General features: G+C 41.1%; 1 protein-coding gene across 1 annotated transcript in view; it reads right to left on the bottom strand.

Moving 5' to 3' along the window:
• The window catches only part of COG7 (component of oligomeric golgi complex 7), an 86,682-nt gene that overhangs the window by 59,888 nt on the left and 5,371 nt on the right, over nt 1-21,423 (bottom strand). Inside the window, exons 2-4 of the mRNA XM_043914516.1 lie at nt 20,654-20,802; nt 20,248-20,364; nt 17,017-17,185 (exon numbers count right to left, since the gene is read on the bottom strand). Coding sequence (XP_043770451.1) covers nt 17,017-17,185; nt 20,248-20,364; nt 20,654-20,802 — 435 coding nt within the window. The remainder of the gene's footprint in view (nt 1-17,016; nt 17,186-20,247; nt 20,365-20,653; nt 20,803-21,423) is intronic.

Here is a 21,423-nt window from a genome sequence, read left to right on the forward strand (position 1 = left end):
CGTACAAGGGCAGGATGAGTACGTCCTTCAACCTGGTGTTTTTGGCATCTCACCTGACTCTAGACTAGAATCAAAAAAATGTCAGGGGCAGAAAGGTGTCTAAAGTAACCATCAATCAACCACATCATCGGGGTGAGGGAACTGCAGCCCAGAGAACTTCAGCTGCCTGCAGGTCAACAGAGGGACCGCTGACGGAGGGACAGGCTGAACCGTACGCTGCTGCTGCTACTCAACCACTTCCGACCTACAAAAACAGGCATTTCATGGGACCCAAGCTAGTATTCACAGGATCTAAAAAGTACTGGCACGAGCAGACTTTCTGTCAGGTGCTAAGAAGGCATCAAGCTCTTGGCTGCCCCAGGGCCTTTGTACTTTCTGTGTCTGGGATGCTCTGCTGGCTCTCCTTCGGTGGGGAGGGAACAACAGAAAATACGTACAAACTGTTACCAGGTTTTCTGTTGCAGCCAAGAGCAAGAATTCAGCAGGATAAACGTGGATTAATTCATTGGGAGCTCGTATTCAGAAGTGCCTACCCAGACAATGAGTTAACTCATGTGTGGAGATCATACACATGAAAAACAAGTAAAGTTAAGGGTAGAACATGTGACTCAATCATACCACAAGCCCTGGCTTGCTGAGAACACTGCAACAGTAAGCAACTGACAGTATGCAAGCGTGCATGTGTGCTACGTTGCCTCAGTCGTGTCTGACTCTTGTGACCCCGCGGACTGCAGCCCACCAGGCTCCCCTGTCTATGGAATCCTCCTCACAAGAATACCGGAGAGGGTTGCCACGCCTTCCTCCAGGGGATCTTTCCAACCCAGGGATCAAACCCACGTCCCTAGCGTCCCCTGCATTGGCAGGTGGGTTCTTTACCACTAGAGCCACCCAGGAAGCCCCAACTGACTGTAAGTATGAAGGAAAAACTGCCCGTAATCCTATCACTCCTGTTAAACACTGTCACTATTTTAGCAGACTGTCAAAAAATGTTTTTAGAAAGAAAGTGCTACAGTGAGCACTGGTCTAAATATATAATTCAATGTTAAGAAAGTTCTACCCAACAGAGTAGAATTTGTTATTTCTTGAAACAAATAATAAAGCAGAATTAACCAACAGCAAATCCATTTAGCAAAAGCACTGTAAAACCTTAAAAGTAACAATACGTGGGTCTTTTGCCCTTATAAAGGGGAAGCCCATGGCTCAGATGGTAAGGAGTCTGTCTGCAATGCAGGAAACCTGGGTTTGATCCCTGAGCTGGGAAGATCCCCTGGAGAAGGAAATGGCAACCCATTCCAGTATTCTTTCCTGGGAAATCCCATGGATGGAGGAGCCTGGCAGGTTACAAGTCCATAAGGTGGCAAAGAGTTGGACATGAATGAGTGACTTCATGACTTCACTTTCTTTCTTTACCCTTATAGAGGAATCCGAGTTTTCAAGATCAATACATTAAATAGACAAATTTGTAAAACTGAGTTTAACAAGTTCCTGATTTGGACAAAAGAGAGAAAAAGAAAGTCTATTTTGGCAACCAGAGGACTTCTAGGCTCTTAGCACATAACCAATTCAATTCAAAAAGACCAGTGAGCATCTGCTGGGGCAGGGCCCCCTGCCAGGCCTCTTTGTGGACCTGACATTCTGGCCACCCCACATCTACTGTCCTTCTTCTAAAAGAACTATGGTCTTCATAGTGGCTATACTAGTTTGCATTCTCACCAACAGTGTAAGAGAGTTCCCTTTTTTCCCCGCACCCTCTCCAGCATTTATTGTTTGCAGACTTTTTGATAGCAGCCATTCTGATTGGTGTGAGATGGTACCTCACTGTGGTTTTGATTTGCATTTCTCTGATAATGAGTGATGTTGAGCATCTTTTCATGTGTTTGTTAGCCATCTGTATGTCTTCTTTGGAGAAATGTCTGTTTAGTTCTTTGGCCCATTTTTTGATTGGGTCATTTATTTTTCTGGTATTGAGCTACATGAGCTGCTTGTATATTTTTGAGATTAATTCTTTGTCAGTTGCTCCATTTGCTATTATTTTCTCCCATTTTGAAGGCTGTCTTTTCAGCTTGCTTGTAGTTTCCTTCATTGTGCAAAAGCTTTTAATTATATCCCATTTGTTTATATTTGCTTTTATTTCCATTACTCTGGGAGGTAGGTCATAGAGGATCCTGCTGTGATTTATGTCAGAGAGTGTTTTAGCTATGTTTTCTTCAAGGAGTTTATAGTTTCAGGTCTTACATTTAGAAATTCAACCCATTTTGAGTTTATTTTTGTGTATGGTGTTAAAAAGTGTTCTAGTTTCATTCTTTTACAAGTGGTTGACCAGTTTTCCCAGCACCACTTGTTAAAGAGATTGTCTTTTCTCCACTGGATATTCTTGCCTCCTTTGTCAAAGATAAGGTGTCCATAGGTGCATGGATTTATCTCTGGGCTTTCTATTTTGTTCCATTGATCTATATTTCTGTCTTTGTGCCAGTACCATACTGTCTTGATGACTGTGGCTTTGTAGTAGAGCCTGAAGTCATGCAGGTTGATTCCTCCAGTTCCATTCTTCTTTTTCAAGATTGCTTTAGCTATTTGAGGTTTTTTTGTATTTCCACACAAACTGTGAAATTACTTGTTCTAGTTCTGTGAAAAATACCATTGGTAGCTTGATAGGGATTGCATTGAATCTATAGATTCAATGGGTAATATGCTCATTTTCACTATATTGATTCTTCCAATCCATGAACATGGTATATTTCTCCATCTATTTGTGTCATCTTTGATTTCTTTCATCAGTGTCCTATAATTTTCTATATATAGGTCTTTTGTTTCTTTAGGTAGATTTATTCCTAAGTATTTTATTCTTTTTGTTGCAATGATAAATGGAACTGTTTCCTTAATTTCTCTTTCTGTTTTCTCATTGTTAGTGTATAGGAATGCAAGGGATTTCTGTGTATTGATTTTATAACCTGCAACTTTACTATATTCATTGATTAGCTCTAGTAATTTTCTGGTGGTGTCTTTAGGGTTTTCTATGTAGAGGATCATGTCATCTGCAAACAGTGAGAGTTTTACTTCCCCTTTTCCAATCTGGATTCCTTTTATTTCTTTTTCTTCTCTGATTGTTGTGGCTAAAACTTTCAAAACTATGTTGAATAGTAGTGGTGAGAGTGGGCACCCTTGTCTTGTTCCTGACTTTAGAGGAAATGCTTTCAGTTTTTCATCACTGAGGATAATGATTTGCTGTGGGTTTATCATATATGGCTTTTATTATGTTGAGGTATGTTCCCTCTATGCCTGCTTTCTGAAGGGTTTTTTTCTTTTTATCATAAACAGATGTTGAATTTTGTCAAAGGCTTTCTCTGCATCTATTGAGGCAATCATATGGCTTTTATCTTTCAATTTTTTGATGTGTTGTATCACATTGATTGATTTGCAAATATTGAAGAATCAAAGAATCCTTGCATCCCTTGGATAAAGCCCACTTGCTCATGATGTATGATCTTTTTAATATATTGTTGGATTCTGTTTGCTAGTATTTTATTGAGGATTTTTTTTTTTTTTTTTCGTTTATTGAGGATTTTATAATCTATGTTCATCAGTGATATTGGCCTGTAGTTATCTTTTTTTGTGGCATCTTTGTCTGGTTTTCGAATTAGGGTGATGGTGGCTCACAGAATGAGTTTGGCAGTTTACCTTCCTCTGCAATTTTCTGGAAGAGTTTGAGTTGAATAGGTGTTAGTTCTCTAAATTTTTGGTAGAATTCACCTGTGAAGCCACCTGGTCCTGGGCTTTTGTTTGTTGGAAGATTTTTTATTACAATTTTGATTTCCGTGCTTGTGATGGGTCTGTTATGATTTTTCTATTTCTTCCTGGTTCAGTTTTAGAAGGTTATACTTTTCTAAGAATTCATCCATTTCTTCCAAGTTGTTCATTTTATTGTAATATATTTGGTGATGGTAGTCTCTTATGATCCTTTGTATTTCTGTGTTATCTGTTGTGGTTTCTCCATTTTCATTTCTAATTTTGTTGATTTGATTCTTCTCGCTTTTTTTCTTGATGAGTCTGGTTAATGGTTTGTCTATTTCTTCTCAAAGAACCAGCTTTTAGTTTTGTTGATTTTTGCTACAGTCTCCTTTGTTTCTTTTTCATTTATTTCTGCCTTAATTTTTATGATTTCTTTCCTTCTATTAACCCTAGGGTTCTTCATTTCTTCTTTTTCTAGTTGCTTTAGGTGTAAAGTTAGGTTATTTATTTGATTTTTCTCTTGTTTCTTGAGGTAAGCTTGTATTGCTATGAACCTTCTCCTTAGCACTACTTTTACTGAATCCCATAGGTTTTGAGTTGTCGTGTTTTCATTTGTTTCTATGCATATTTTGACAGCCACTATGGAGAACAGTGTGGAGATTCCTTAAAAAACTGGAAATAGAACTGCCATACAACCCAGCAATCCCACTGCTGGGCATACACACCAAGGAAACCAGAATTAAAAGAGACACGTGTACCCCAATGTTCATTGCAGCACTGTTTACAATAGCTAGGACATGGAAGCAACCTAGAAGTCCATAGCAGATGAATGGATAAGAAAGCTGTGGCACATATACACAATGGAATATTACTCAGCTATTAAAAAGAATGCATTTGAATCAGCTCTAATGTGGTACATGAAACCGGAGCCTATTATAAAGAGTGAAGTAACTCAGAAAGAAAAACACCAATACAGTATATTAACACATATATATGGAATTTAGAAACATGGTAATGATGACCCTATATGTGAGACAGCAAAAGAGACACAGAGATAAAGAATAGACTTTTGGACTCTGTGGGAGAAGGCGAGGGTGGGATGATTTGAGAGAATAGCATTGAAACATGTACATTATCATATATGAAACAGATCACCCATTCAGGTTCAATGCATGAGATAGGGTGCTCAGGGCTGGTGCACTGGGACGACCCTGAGGGATGGGATGAGGAGGGAGGTGGGAGGGGAGTTCAGGATGGGGGACACATGTACATCCATGGCTGATTCATGTCAATGTATGGCAAAATCCACTACAATATTGTAAAGAAATTAGCCTCCAATTAAAATAAATCAATTAATTTAAAAAAAAAAAGAACTATAGTCTTCCTCTGGGGAACCATATCCCTGCTTTCCATTCTCCTAAGATTTCAATGTTTCCAGTGGAACAACTCCACCCGCAGCTCTGGGATGACACCCAGGCCTGGTCAACCAGAGTCTTGAGTCCACATAATCAAAGTAACTGATTCAGAGGTGCCAAAGCTGCACATCAAATAAAATCAAGATTAATCCTGACACTCCTTCTTGAACTGCCCGAAAGGAGGATTAGAACTGCAATGGCCACCACACAAAGAATGTGCCTGCAAGTAAAACCAACACATAGAAAGACAGAGCCAAGAAATGGCAAGAGAGAGACTCTGGGTTCTACGGACATAGCTTGGGCTCCTGAATCAGGTCAGGCCTTCAGCAAGTTTATCCCTGAACTTCTCAGTTCCATAAACCAATACAATCTCTTTTTCCTTTCAGCCACTTTGAAATAGGTTTTCATCACTTGACACCAAGAGAATCTCAAACTGATACAGGTATCATGTGAAAAAGATATTCACACGGTCCCCAAGTCTCTACCTCACGTACCCAAAGTGTAATAATATATGGCCAATGGGTTACCATTTCATATCAATAACTGACTTTTAATTATAAACAAACAGTATAAAAACCTTATGGCACCAATAGGAAGCATCCTGGGCCTTGACATTAAAAAATGAAGAGTCCCCCAAAATTCATTTATTGTTGCTCCTACATATGATTTTGCATTTTATTTAGATTTAAAACACTCTGCACATAGGCTATATGTCATAATTATATGTTAAATAAAATAAATATATAGAAAAAATGCTCTTAAGTCTCTTCCTAAAATAGTTCCCCCCCGTATCAGTCTGCACAACTTACCCCACCCCACCCCCGTTTCTGTCTAGGTGTAGACAGCAAGCACCACCCTTCCTTCTAGGCATGTGCTGAGAGCTGCCCTTCACTTCTCCCACTCTCTGATGCTCATTTTTCCTGGAGAAAGAGGATACCTGGTTAAATGTACAGGCAAATACAAACAGCAGCAACGATAATACCTAAGGCCTTCGAAACGTAGAGTAGGTAGCAACACCGAAACAAAGTCACTGTGGGTAAGCTAGTCCACTTTTCATTCACAGAACTTCCAAAGCTTCTCCATTTATGCAAGCTCACTTGTAACCTTGGGGCAACCCTATGAGGTAAGGGGACACTGAAATAAATAAGTTTGTCAAGATCACACAACTAGAAGGGCCCAGACATGTCTTGGCCAGGTTCCTGAGACACCATCTAACTACTGTGACTTGTCCTGAATGACGACTGACAGAAACAAGACTTTAAATCTGAGCACCAGTAAAGAATCCCAGGAGCGTGCATCCAGCTGTATGAAACCGCATTCCAGAGGAGAGTCTCTAGGGAACATGGGGTACTTGGAACAAAGCATTACCCCCAAGAACGCATTTGGAAAACACCAGGGAGTACGGAGAGCTGGAAGAATGAGAAAGGGATAAAAAGGTGATCAGAAACTTTAGGATAAACATGAAGCTGAACAGGAAAGGGGACGAAATCACAGCTGAAATCACCTGGGCTTGACTCAGCAAAAATTAATGATCTATAAAGTTGTGATAATATAAATATTGTTTACTGATTCAATTAAAATAAGGAGACAGGAGGATAATGGGGAAGAGAAAGAGGAGTGGTGTGAAAGCTAAATCCTTAGCTGGAACAACAGAAGTCAACAGACAATGCCTAAAAAATTGAAACATGAAGAAATAAACTAATATATTTATCATGAAGAAAGATAAAGTAAAAGACCACAGAAAAACAGCTCTAAAAGTGGTGGCCTTCTTGGGTAAGGACTAGGTAGAGAAAGAAGATGTTACTTTCCCCTTTTAGACCTTTCGGTACTACTTAACTCTTCAGCACTGTAGATGATGGAAAAACACTTAACTAAATTCAAGAAAGTGGAAGTGAGAGTGTTAGTCACTCAGTCGTGTCTACCTCTCTGCGACCCTATGGAGGCTGCCAGGTTTCTCTGTCCGCGGAATTCTCCAGGCAAGAATACTAGGGTGGGTTGCCATTCCCTTCTCCAGGGGATCTTCCTGACCCAGGGGTCGAACCCAGGTCTCCAGCATTGCAGGCACATTCTTTACCATCTGAGCCACCAGGGAAGCCCAAATTCAAGAAAAAACCCCAATTAACTCATGTGTGGGTCTGGACTTCCAAATTGTATTGACAGTTTAGTTAAATCTGCTGAGCTGCATGGCTTTTTGGAAATGATGCAGCTCTCATTCTAAGAGAGTGTTCAGGAGTTCTTTACTGGCCTCTTAGGAATTATTCCCTTTAGGCTGTTATAAGGGCTACAAGTCTTGAATGAGAGGTTCCGGAGAAAGAGGAAGCAATATTCCCTGGAGGCTTCCTCTGGATCAGGAGCTGCGCTCCTGTCTTGTTTAATCCTCCCAAGAACACAGTGCGTATTCTACGCTCATTTCACTGAGCAGGAAGTGGAGGTCTCTGCTAATATGCGGCACCCCAAAGATTTGAAACTAGCTCTGCCCATCTCCAAAGTCTACAGTCCTTCCATTCTTGCCACATTCCTCAGCAGACTAGTAAATTGTCAGCAGCAATGAAATCATTCCCTCAATAGAAACTCCTTAATTTGTTCAAGGCAAACTATGCTCTGTCCCCACCTTCCTTTCCAGCCTCACCTTTGACCATTTCCCAATGTTCATTTCACTAAAATGGGTTTAATTATTATTTCCAAAACAGACCCTGAATTTTCTCCTTTCTATACCATCCAAATATACGTTATTCCTTCTGCCCTAAATGCTTTTCTTCACCTATCAAATCCCTATATCCATGAGAAAATGTTCATGCTATATTGCTAAAGGGAGCAAAAAAGATGCAAAATTGCCTATACTCAATGCATGTATTTTCCTTAAAAGATATATATATATACAAAGGAAAAAAACTGGAAAAAATACTAATGGTCAAAAATTTTTAAAGTAATAATAATAAAGGGACTTCCCTGGTGGTTCAGTGGTTAAGACTTTGTGCTTCCAATGCAGGAGGTGAAAGTTTGATCCCTGGTCAAGGAACTAAGATCCCACATGCCACAGGGCACAGCCAAAAAATAAATTAATTTTAAAAAACTTTTTTAATTTAAGAAAAATACTAGCAGTCACCTCTGGGTGGTGAGTTTACTGGTATATCATTTTGTTTTTTATACTTTTTTCAAATTTCAGTAACTTGCACATGTATTATTTTATAATCAGAAACAATTTAAAAAATTTTTAATTCATCTCTTTCAAGGTTCTGCGCATATACTAGCTCTTTCATAAAAGCTTCCTCGATTTTCCTTCATCCTTTCCTTCATCCTGGGGAGGCAGGCCTAAGGCAGTTTTCACATTCCATTCTGTAATAAAATTATCTGTGTACTTGTTCTCTCCCAGCCTCACCCTCAACCAAGGTGTAAAGTCCGTGAAGGACAGTAATCTTTTTCATTTTTGTATTCCCTGCCATTCCTCACGTAATTAATATTTTAAACGTTATTTACAAGTTAGTAATCCCTTTGAAAATTCCTACTCTGATTACATCAGATGGGAAGTAAACAAACAAACTAAACTCCTACACATTCATATATTTAATGGTTTGAGGAATAAGAAAATTATCTGGTAAACACCAGCATTCAACAGATAGCAATGGACCCTTTGCATCTAATATCAAGTACTTTCTCACATTCTTCCCTAAGGGCAGAGGAAGTGCTAAACACAACACTTGGTTCCAAGCCTACTGATGAAAAAACAAGAGATACAATTTCAGCAGCCTCCCATGCACGCAGCATCTCTGGCTGCCATCTGCCCCCTTCTGGTCAAAACACAGATGCCACAGCCTTAGAATAAAATTTAAAAGAAGGAATGGGGAAAAAAACCCTGAGCTAACAGGTGCAAAAAACCTCTTTATATCTGTTCTGTTTTCCTTCATTTCTGGTAAGTCCAATAAGCTGCTGAGAAGGAAAAGCTGTAATAGCAACCACTGTGGATTTAACTCAGCTAAACTCCAGAGACTAGCCAGTAGTTCTCATTGTAATGGGCAAAACTCCATGAGTTTAAAAATGACTATGTGCTTATAAAATGCTTATTATTTTCATAAGATCACTTAGATAAATGAATATCCCTGCCATATGTAAAATTAGGCCCCAAAAAGTTGCTTTAATTTATGAACTGAATCCACTAGTTGTATAAAATGAACGAGGCATGTATACTTGACGATTGTGGATATTGTGTCGCGGATATACTAATTTATCAGATTTCCCTTTAAAAATTGTTAGATAAAGAAGCACCTTAGCCTTCTTGGAAAGATAATTGATTAAAGAGCATATTACTTTTGTGGCAGGAAAAAACCCTTCCCAGTGCTAACCAAAATTAACCACCAAAGAAAAACAGTTTCATCCATCTGTGTTGACGCCAGGAAAACATCCATACTACACACTTCAAAGAATACTAATCAGATATTCAATCATTTTGGCCGATGAGTGGGTATGCTGGGAGAACCTGGACATTAGCATGGGACACCATAATGGAAAGGTAGGGACCAAGGGCCAAGGAGGCCTGGACAGGCAGGGGAGGGTCTGCTTCCACCCCAGCTCGGCAGTGGGACAGCTGCAGGACCCATTTCCCCCTTCTGAATCAGCATCCTGCTTACAAAGAGCAGAATCTAGAATCAAGCCTGACACAAATTTGTGAATGAAAGCTGTCAAATACAGCTTACTCCAAAACCAAAACCAAAGCCCATGATCCTGACCCACAGGGCATTCTTCAAACCTGATTCCAGCACCAAGTAGCCAATTCACACAAAAGGAAAGGAAAAAAACTTAAAACTCATGAAGCCCCCGTCCCCACTCCTACTTCCCTAATCCCCTATCAAATGAATGCATACCCCAACCACACAAGTGAGCTCCATGGTCTACAACTGCAACAAATTCACCAGAAAACCGGAGGAATAAAACTGCCAGATGGGGATTTTCCAAAGGTCCAGCTCTAGTCCTGGAATCATGCTAATGAAGAGAAGATGCAAAATAAAGAACTGACAAATGGGGACGACATGGAATGAAGAGGCTGGAGAAGAGTCCTGAATCCATTCTCTTTGGGCAACTGAAGAGCACACCAGAGAATGTAGCCTTTAAATCAAGGGCAAGAGGAAAGCTTTCAATTAAGTCCAGGTAAACAAGGAGGCTTGATCCTTGGAAGAAAAGCTATGACAAACCTAGACAGCGTATTAAAAAGCAGAGACATCAGTTTGTCAACAAAGGTCCACCTAGTCAAATCTATGATTTTTCCAGTAATCATGTACAGATGAGAAAGTTGGACCATAAAGAAGGCTGAATGCCAAAGAATTGATGCTTTCAAACTGTGGTGCTGGAAAAGACTCTTGAGAGTCGCTTGGACTACGAGATCAAACTAGTCAATTGCAAAGGAAATTAACCCTGAATATTCATTGGAAGGACTGATGCTGAAGCTGAAGCTGCAATATTTTGGCCACCTGATGCAAACAGCTGACTCATTGGAAAAGACCCTGATGCTGGGAAAGACTGAGGGCAGGAGGAGAAGGGTGTGACAGAGGATGAGATGGTTGGATAGCATCATTGACTCAATGGACATGAAGTTTTTTTTTTTAATTTTATTTATTTCTGTGGCTGCATCAGGTCTTAGTTGTGGCCCGTGGGCTTAATTTAATGGCTCCATGGCATGTGGGATCTTAGTTCCTCAACCAGGGGTTGAACCTATGTCCCTTGCAGAGCAAGCCAGATTCTCAACCACTGTACCACCAGGGAAGTCCCCTGGACATGAGTTTAAACAAACTCCAGGAGACAGTGAAGGACAGGGAAGCCTGGAGTGCTGTAGTCCATGGGGTTGCAAAGAGTTGGACACAACTGAGTGACCAAACGACAGCGAAACAAGGAGAGGTTTCCATGGAGATCCCATGCTCGTTATTTTTCAGTAAACAGTGGACCCAGAAAAAAAGCACCCACATACAAATATGAATAAATAGAAACAAACAAAAAAATTCCACCATGTGACCTTTGCAAAAGGGGTAAAAAAGAAAAGGAACAGAGCCTGCAGAAGGTGCACTCAGAGAGCACATCAAGACAACCAGAGAGAAGATAATAAAGAAGCAGGGACTTAAACAATTAGACCAGTCACAGGCCACTTAGACCTAACAAACAACACAGAACACTCCACCCAACAATGGCAGAATACACATTCTGCTGCTGCTAAGCCGCTTCAGTCGTGTCTGACACATTCTGAAGTACCCATAAAACATTCTCCAGGACAGACCATATCACAGGCCACAAAACAAGTCTTAATACATTTCTAAAGACTTCTGACCACAATGGAATAAAACTGAAAATCAACTAAAGAAAGAAAACTGAAAAATTCACAAATAATGTGGACTCCAAAACAACAAATGAGTCAAAAAGATACCACAAGAGAAATTAAAAAATGACAAATGAAAACAAAAACCTAACAGACCAAAACTTATGAGATGCCACAAAAGCAATCCTAAGAGCTAATTTATAGCTGTACATGCTTACATTAAAAAAGAAGAAAGATCTCAAATCAACAACCTAAACTCTTACATCTATCAAAACTAGGGGGAAAAAAGCTAAACCCAAAGTTAGTAAAAGGGAAGAAATAATAAAGAGCAAAAATAAGTAAAACAGAGAATACCAGAAACAAAACATTAAAATCAACAAAACGAAGGGTTGAAAAAACAGTCTTTGAAAAAGTGAACAAAACTGATATACCTTTACTTAGGTTCACTAAGGAAAAGGAAGAGGACTCAAATAAATAAAATCAGAAATGAAAGAGAGGACATCACTACCAATTTTACTAAATTTAACAGAATTATAATAAAGTACTATGGATAATTATATGACAACAAATTGGATAAACCAGGTAAAATGAACAAATTCTTAGAAATACTCAGTGTACCAAGACTAAATCATGAAGAAATAGAAACTCTGAATAGACATAAAACTAGTTACTGAATCCATAATCAAAAAACCTCTCAACAAAGAAAAGTATACCAGATGGCTTCATTGATTAATTAAGAATTAACACTTGGACTTCCCTGGTGGCCCAGTGATTAAGAATTCACCTACAAATGCAGGGGACACAAGTTCAATCTCTGGTCCAGGAAGATTCCACACACCTCGGGGCAGCTAAACCCGGTGCCACAGCTTCCGAAGCTCACATGCTCTAGAGCCCATGCTCTGCAACAAGAGAAGCCACATCAATAAGAAAGCCCACACCACAGCTAGAGAAAGCCCATGTGCAGCAACAAAGACCCAGCAAAAGAGAAAAAAAAATGTTTTTCATTAATACTAATGCTTCTCAAACTCTCCCCAAACTGAAGAGCACTGAAGACTTCCTTGCCTATTCTATGAGGTCAGCATTACCTTAGCACCAAAGCCAGGCAAAGACACTGCAAGAAAAGATCAATATCCCTGATATATACAGATGCAAAAATCCTCAACAAGATACTAGCAAGCCGAATTCAACGGCATATTAAAAGGATCATATACCTTGACCAAGTGGGATTTACTATGGGATGCAAGGAAGGCTCAACACATGAGTATCAATAAATGTAATACACCACATTAACAGAACAAAGGAAAAATGTTCACATGATCATCTCAACTGATGCAAAAAAGCCATGTGATAAAATGTAAGACTTTTTCCTGGTTAAAAACACTCAAAAAACGAGGAATAGAAGCAAATAGCCTCAACATAATAAAGGTCATATATGAAAAGCCCCCAACTAACATAATACTTGATATGAAAGACCATTTCAAACTTTTCCTCTGAGATCAGGAATGAGACAAAGATGCCCACTTTTGCAATTTTTATTCAGTTCAGTACTAGAAGTTACAGTCAGAACAATTATGTAAGACGAAGATATAAAAAGCATTCAAACAGGAAAGGAAGAAGTAAAAATATCTTTGTTTGCAGATAATATGATCTCATATATAGAAGGTGCTAAAGATTCCACACACACACACAAAACTATTAGAACTAGTAAGTTAAAGCAGCAGGATACAAAATCAACACACCAAAACTCACCTGCATTTCTAGACAGTAACAATGAACAATCTTGTACACTGAAAGTCAAAAAACACCACTGAAAGAAATTTTAAAAGATGTAGATAAATGAAAAGGCATACTGTGCTCATGAATTAGAAGATTTCCAATGGGAGAAGGTGAGGGTGAGATGCATTTAGAAAGCAGCATTGACACAGATACACTATCATGTGTAAAACAGATAGATGGTGGGAAGTTGCTAAATAACACAGGAAGCCCAGTCTAGTGCTCTGTGGTGACCTACAGGGGCAGGATGAGCAGAGGGGAGGGAGGGACACACACACACACACAGGAAGCCCAGTCTAGTGCTCTGTGGTGACCTACAGGGGCAGGATGAGCAGAGGGGAGGGAGGGACACACACACACACACACACACACACACACACACACACACACACAGGAAGCCCAGTCTAGTGCTCTGTGATGACCTACAGGGGCAGGATGAGCAGAGGGGAGGGAGGGACACACACACACACACACACACACACACACACACACATATTATGACTGATTCGTGTTTTCGTACGGCAGAAACCAACACAAAATTGTAAAGCAATTTTCCACCAATTAAAAAATATATAAAAATTTTTAAAAGATGATAATACTACTCAAGCCACCTACAGATTCAACGTTATTCCTTCCAAAATGGTGTTCAAAGGTGTTCTCTGGAAAAACAGAAAAATCCACCCTAAAATTCATATGGAATTTCAAGGGACCTCCAAAAAGCCAAAACAGTCTTGAAAAAGAAGGACAACGTCGGTGGGTTCGCAATCCATGATTTCAGAAGTTACCACAAAGCTACAATAATCAGAACAATGTGGTACTGGCGTAAGGACAGAGATATACAGAGAATAGAGAGCCCAGAAATAAACCTTTACACACATGGTCAAAAGATGTTCAACAAAGCGTCAAGATCACTCAAGGGAGAGACCTTTTAACAACTACACTCAGAAAAAATGATGCTCAGAAAACAGGATGTCCACATGCAAAAGAAAGAAGTTGGACCCTTACCTTGTACCATATATAAAAATTAACTAATAATGTATCAAAGACCTAAATGAAACTAAAACTCTTAGAAAAAAAAAAATATATAGGGAGAAAGCCTCATGACCTTGGATTTAAATTTGAAATATAAAAATATTTTTTTAAAAGAGAGCGCATTTTGAACTTCCCTGGTGGTCCTGTAGTTAAGAATTCACCTATCAATGCAGGGGATGCTTGTTCAATCCCTGTTCCAGGAAGATTCCACATGGCACTGGGAAACTAAGTCCATACGCCACAATTACTGAGCCCTAGTGCCTAGAGCTCTGTCTGCAACAAGAGAAGCCACCGCAATGGAAGCCTGTACAGTGCAGTGAAGGGTGACCCCACTCACCACAACTAGAGAAAGCCCACATGCAGCAATGATGACCCGGTGCAGCCAAAAATAAATAAATCTTTAAAAAAAAAAAAAAACAGAAAAAATATATCAGAACATTTTATGGTTTCATTTCATCATTGAAAATGTACCATCATATACAAAAACTTCCCTGGTGGCTCAGATGGTAAAGTCTGCCTGCAGGGCGGGAGACGGAGGTTCGATCCCTGGGTCAGGAAGATCCCCTGGAGAAGGAAATGGCAACCCACTCCAGTATTTTTGCCTGAAAAATCCCATGGATGGAGAAGCCTGGCAAGCAAGCTACAGTCCATGGGACCACAAAGAGTCAGACACGACTGAGACTTCACATACATAAAACTGGTGCTACATCTTAGGAGCCAAGAGATGAAAGCATTTTCAAAGCAGGAGGGAGTAGAAAATATTGTTAAGTGTCATTGACAATGAAAAACAAAAAAGTATAAAATGATATTAGGCTTTCAGGTTTGGTGATGACATGGTTGTTTGCGACCTTCAACAGAACAGGTTCAAGAGAACATTAACCCCAGAGCAGAAGGGCTTGCATGATATGAGCAAGTGAGCAGGAAGCAGGGCAGTGGATACAGACTACAATCTGCCAATATACCAATAAATAGATGTTAAGGTTAGTTAACGGTAGAACCCTATACGGAACAACAGATCGGTTCAAGATTGAGAGAGGTGTATGACAGGTGTATGCTGTCACCCTGTTTATTTAACCTATATGCTGAGCACACCATGAGACATGCCCGTCTGGATGAGTCACAAGCTGGAATCAGGATAGGCGGGAGAAACATCAACAACTTCAGACATGCAGATGATACTACTATAATGGCAGAAAGCAAAGAGGAAACTAAAGAATCTCTTGATAAGGGTATAGAAAGAGAGTGAAAGAGCTGGCTTAAGACTAAATATTAAAAAAACTAAGATCATGGCATCCAACCCCGTTACTACATGGCAAATAGAAGGGGAAAAGGTAGAAGTAGTAATAGACTTCCTCTTCTTGGGCTCTAAAATCACTGCGAACCGTGACTATAGCCATGAAATCAGAAGACAACTGCTTCTTGGCAGGAAGGCTATGACAAACCTAGATTGTGTGTTGAAAAGCAGAGACATTACTCTGCCAACAAAGGTTATATAGTCAAAGCTATGGTCTTCCCAGTAGTCAGGTACGGTTGTAAGAGCCGGACTATAAAGAAGGCAGAACACCAAAGAACTGATGCCTTTGAACTGGTGGTGCTGGAAAAGAATCCTGAAAGTCCCTTGGACAGCAAAGAGATCAAACCAGTCAATCTTAAGGGAGATCAACTCTGAATATTCACTGGAAGGACTAATGCTGAAGCTGAAGCTCCAGTATTTTGGTCATCTGATGTGAACAGATGACTCATGGGAAAAGTCTCTAAAGCTGGGAAAGATCAAGGGCAGAGGAGGGCATCAGAGGATGAGATGGCTGGAAGGCATCACCGATACAATGAACATGAACTTGGGCAAGCTCCAGGAGATGGTGAGGGACAGGGAGGTCTGGCATGCTGCAGTTCATGGGGTTGCAAAGGGTCAGACACAACTGGGAGACTCAACAACAACAATAAGGTAAGAAAGCAGCTTTACTGCTGCTTCTTATTTAACCAATAGTTTTGTGGATGAAATGGAGAGGGAGAGCAAGGTAAACTTATGTGTTGGAAAAAATCACTGGAAAATAACATAGTATTATAATGGTCTTGATAAGGGTCAAAACTCAAGATTTGTACAATTTTCTAAATGGCTTAAGATTTGTACATTTTTCTAAATGGTTTCCCTGGTTGCTCAGGTGGTAAGGAATCCACCTGTAATCTAAGAGACCCAGGTTCAATCCCTGGGTCAGGAAGATCCCCTGGAGAAGGGAATGGCTACTCACTCCAGTATTCTTGCCTGGAGAACTCCATAGACAGAGGAACCTAGTGGGGTACAGACCATGGGGTCATAAAGAGTCAGACATGACTGAGCAACTAACACTAAATGTAAACTTTACCTCAAAAAAAGAAAGGATCCTAAACTAACACTGAACTCCAGCTATTGATATGAATGCTGAAGTGTTTAGGAATGAAGTCTATTGATGTCTGCAACTTACTTTTATTTGCATAATAAAAATAAGATGGATGGATAGAGAGGTGGGTAGATGAACAGACATGTGATAAAGCAAAAGTGGCAAGTGCTAATGCTAGGATCTAGATGATATGTTCACTGGTGGGTTACTACAACCTGTCTGTATTTTGAGAAAGTTCATATAGAATGTTCAAGGCAACCACCATGAAGTTACAGACTGACTTCCAATCTATGTAATTTAATCAAAATTAAAACATTCTAAAGCTGAGGACATGGAAAGCCTCATCTGTTTAAAGGGATGTACAGAGAGACGGGAAGCAGCCAGCACTCACCGATAGACTGAGATGTGAATGCTGCTACTATCTGGGGGCTGGCCAAGGCCTCCAGCCGGTTCTTCAACGCCTCCAAGTGCACACATTTTTCTGAGTAGTCTGGTGTATCAACGAGCATCATGAGGCTGTTCTGCATACCTGTGAGCTTGGCTGAAATCACAGCTATGTCCTATAAGAAGACCAGAAAAAGTAAGTAATATTTATGTTAAGACACTCCAATGACGAGAACATGGCTCATAAACACTTCATGTTCAGTATTACTACTCTTCAAGTAAAAGCAAATTAAAACAAGGAAGTGCCATTTTCCTAACAAACTGGAAAAACTTCTGAAAAATTATAACCGCTATTTTTGGGAAGGGTGCTGCCGGGACCAGCCGGCAAAGAGAACACGTCCCGACCGCAACAGCACGGAAGTCTGAGAAAAAAGCCGACAGTAAAGAATGGGGTCGAGAGGACTGAAATGCTCTTGAGGCAAGTCAGTGATTTTATTGAGTAAAACAGCTACCTTTACACTAGTACAAGCAGAAAACATAGTTCATAAAAATGCCATCTGGTTTTTGTCACATCAATACAATTCTTTGTCTTAAGTGATTGCAGAAGCTTACATTCCTTTTTTCACATTCCAAGATAAACTACTAAGTGAAGGTCACGACTATGTTTTTCTCAAGGAAGAACAAAGGAGACCTGGCAAATGTTTTACTACTTTATCATGGGGTGGCGGGACAGGGAATGGCCTCTTTCAAGGCTTTCCCAGGGCCTTTTCGGGCCTTGTGCAGGCCGGCTCCCCGCAGGGTGCAAGGAAAAAGTTTGTCTAAATTCATATTTTTTCTGGGGGGGCAAAGTAGCAATATGCATCAAGAGCTTTAAAAATATTCACACCCTTAGAAATTGCTATTTTCTGTTCTAGAAATCTAAGGAAAAAAATCAGAGGGGCACAGAAATATTAATGCATTAAAATTGATTAATGTGATTTTAGTGTTGTAATAACAAAGACCTGGAAGGAGCCTAAATTTTCCACAATAAATAAAATACAGATTATGACACTCATAATGGCATGTGAGATATTGTACAGTCATTAAAAATCATATGTAGGGGCTTCCCTGATGGCTCAGTGGTAAAGAATCCACCTGCCAATGCAGGAGACAAGGGTTCGATTCCTGGTCTGGGAAGATCCCACATGCCAAGGAGCAGCTAAGCCCAGGCACCACAACTGCTGAGCCAGTGCTCTAGAGCCCAAGAGACACAGCTACTGAAGCTTGAACATTCTAGAGCCCGTGCTCTGCAACGAGAGGAGCCACCGCAATGAGAAGCCCATGCACCACAACTAGAGAGGAGCCCCTGCTCGTCGCAACTAGAGAAAAGTCCAAGCAGCAACAAAGACCCAGCACAGCCAAAAGTAAGCAAATAAATTTAAATGTTTTTAAAAATCATGTTTTGAAAAGTATTAATTACACAGCAAAGTATCTACAACTTATCATTAGGTGAAATAAACAACCAAAAGGCCACACAGACACTAGAATATACAGAAACATGTATATATTGGGTTGGCCAGAAAGTTCACATAGGTTATTCCATAATATCCCAGATGAACTTTCTGGCCAACCCAACATATACCTACAATATGTGCATCCATAAAAGATAGTACAAAAGTATAAATTTTTACAAACACTTAGAAAAATACCTAACAGACATTTAAAAAAAGAAAAAAATACTATTTAGGGCACAGGAATAGGATCATTCTGTTTTCTTCCTTGCATTTTTCTCAATTTTCCAAATCTTGTAAGACACACATAAGTTATGTTTATAAATAGAAAACTATAAAAAAAGAATGAAGAGAGTAAGGAAACGTATTTCATTGCAGTGTTCAACAGGTGCCCACGATGCCTCAGACACTGTCTTAAAGACGGTTGAGACGAAAAGACAGGGAAGGTCACAGTGCAGGCCCTGAATGCACAATGAATGACTTGGGGGGAAAAGATTATGAGACACTTTAAGAGGCTGGCTCATGGGCTTCGCTGGTGGTTCTGTTAAGACTGCACACTCCCAATGCAGGGGGTGTGGGTCTGACCCCTGGTCAGGGAACTAAGACCCCACATCACGTGTGGGGTAGCCACTAGATAAATAAATAAAAAGAGGTTGGCTCGAGGGTCACAGGAGCACAGGCGAGGGGGCCATGAGTTCCACTCATTGGAGAGGCCAGGAGCCAGCAAGGAGAGCTGTAAAAGGAGGTGACATTTAACTGCCTCGAGGGACAAGCGGAGGCTGCTGTCCTGTAAAGAAAAGGAGAGGGGGGACAGCTCAGGCAGGGAACAGGGAACAGGCATGAAAAGGGATGGGGTGTTCACAGTCTGGAGCAGGCAGAGGTTGAAATCACCTGGACGGAGTGGCCGGAGGAACAGCTGTAAACACAGGCTGCCCAGAGCCCTGTGGGGAAGGACAGGTTGTGGCTTGTAGGGGGCACAGAATTTATCAGATGGAAAATGGGAAGTTGGCAGAGGTTAAGATGGGGGTGGGTTGGGGGTGTGAGGGACAGGGAAATGCCACATGCCAATCTGTGCTTTAGAAGATGCCCTGGACATGTCGGGGGGATAGCCTGGGATCAGCGAGGGCCTTGATGGCAAGGTGGCGAGTGGATGGATGCTGAAATGGTCTAGGGGCAAAATGACTACAAAGCCCGATCAGGTGGCAGCAGAGGGACAGAAAGAACAGATGACAGAAGAGAAAGAGGGGAGGGGCAGGGAGAAGGGGGCAGTGAAGGGCCGCTGAGGTTTCCAGGTAGGTATACCTGCACGGAAAAGGACGCATTAACCCAAGAGAGGGGGCACTGGGGCACATGGAGAGTGGCTTTGGGCAGAAATAGGAACTTCCATTTTTCAAGAGCCTGGGAGAGCTAGATGCTTTGGGTCTTGTGGGCAGTGAGTTCTGAGTATCAAGAGGGTCGGGAAGAGAAAAAACAAGATATAACTTTTAGCTTTGTTGTTGTTGTTCAGTTGCTAAGTCATGTCTGACTCTGCAACCCCATGGACTGAAGCCCGCCAGGCTCCTCTGTCCACGGGATTCTCCAGGCAAGAATGCTGGAGTGGGTGGCCATTCCCTTCTCCAGGGGAATCTTCCCAACCCAGGGATCGAACCCAAGTCTCCTGCTTGGCAGGCGGATTCTTTACCATCTGTGCCACCAGGGAAGCCTAACAACAACAAAACAATACAGCATCCCCTAACCAAGAAACCTACCTGAGTCTTAAACGTCTCCTCGATATCAGCGCTCAACGTGCTCCATTTGTCGGCTTCTTGAAGAGATTCTGCAGCAAGCTGCATTCTGGACTTGACCTGGTCGATTTCTACCAACACCTAGAAGAGAAATGAGGGTCTCCGACACTGAGGAAGTGGCAGTTCCATTTTCTCTGCCTTCCGCAAGTAACTCAAAACATAAGTGTCATGATATGGTCCTGCCTTAAGGGATTCCGTACTCAGCACAACACGGATCACATGATTAAACATTCAGTGATGCTTAAAAGATGAATAAGCTAAAAGTACTAAACAAAAGAGTAGTTTGAATGTTTGGCGGAATTCTGCGGGGTGGCCTCCCTCTGGGAAGGTAAACATCTTCCAAAGAGTCAACACTTAGGAACCAAAATACCTGCATCGACTGAGATGTGTCCTGTTCGAACTTTTTAATGTCCTCCTTGACAAGAATCATTTGTTCTTTCAGAAAAGACGCCTCCTGCTTAAGGGCTTCGACATCACGGAGCACTTTGGGCATGTTCTGGAGGGCCTGGTGACTCGTTTCTGCAGCGAGAACCCAAGAACCAAAGGTGAACACCGGACTGCTCACCGGTGAACAATATGAATAAATTAGACGACAGGAAGCAAATCTTCCCTAAGGCTCTACGAGCCGCGCAGTTTTCTGAGCAGGGCAGGGAGGTGGGGGGTGGGGGGAGTGGGGTAGCTGGCTTCTGCTGGGACCCTGTGTTCCCCAGGATGATGGTGAAGGCCCTGATAAACCATCAACCTGACCCACCACCACTGAATTAAATAAAGTGCAACTTCTTTTTTTTTTGGTTGCGCCACACTGCTTGCAGGATCTTAGTTCCCAACGAACCCAGGCCCCTCCAGTAGTGAAAGCAAAAAGTCCTAACCACTGGACAGGCAAGGAATTCGCATGCAACTCCCTTTTCCAGGAAGGAGAAGGGAGGAATCTGACACTGGTGAATGCCAGCTCTGCACCCCAAGCTTTCCATACATCACTTAACATACACAGCAGTCATTAGCAGCTGCCTCTTGCAGAAAAGAAAACTAATGCTCAGAGAGGTTAAGTAACTTGCCTCTTACAGAAAAGAAAACTAATGCTCAGAGAGGTTAAGTAAGATTTCACAGAGCTGAAGCCAAGGTGTGTCTGGACCCAATGTC

The sequence above is a fragment of the Cervus elaphus genome, chromosome 10 (assembly GCF_910594005.1).
Source record: "Cervus elaphus chromosome 10, mCerEla1.1, whole genome shotgun sequence".
In the NCBI taxonomy this organism is placed as follows: domain Eukaryota; kingdom Metazoa; phylum Chordata; class Mammalia; order Artiodactyla; family Cervidae; genus Cervus; species Cervus elaphus.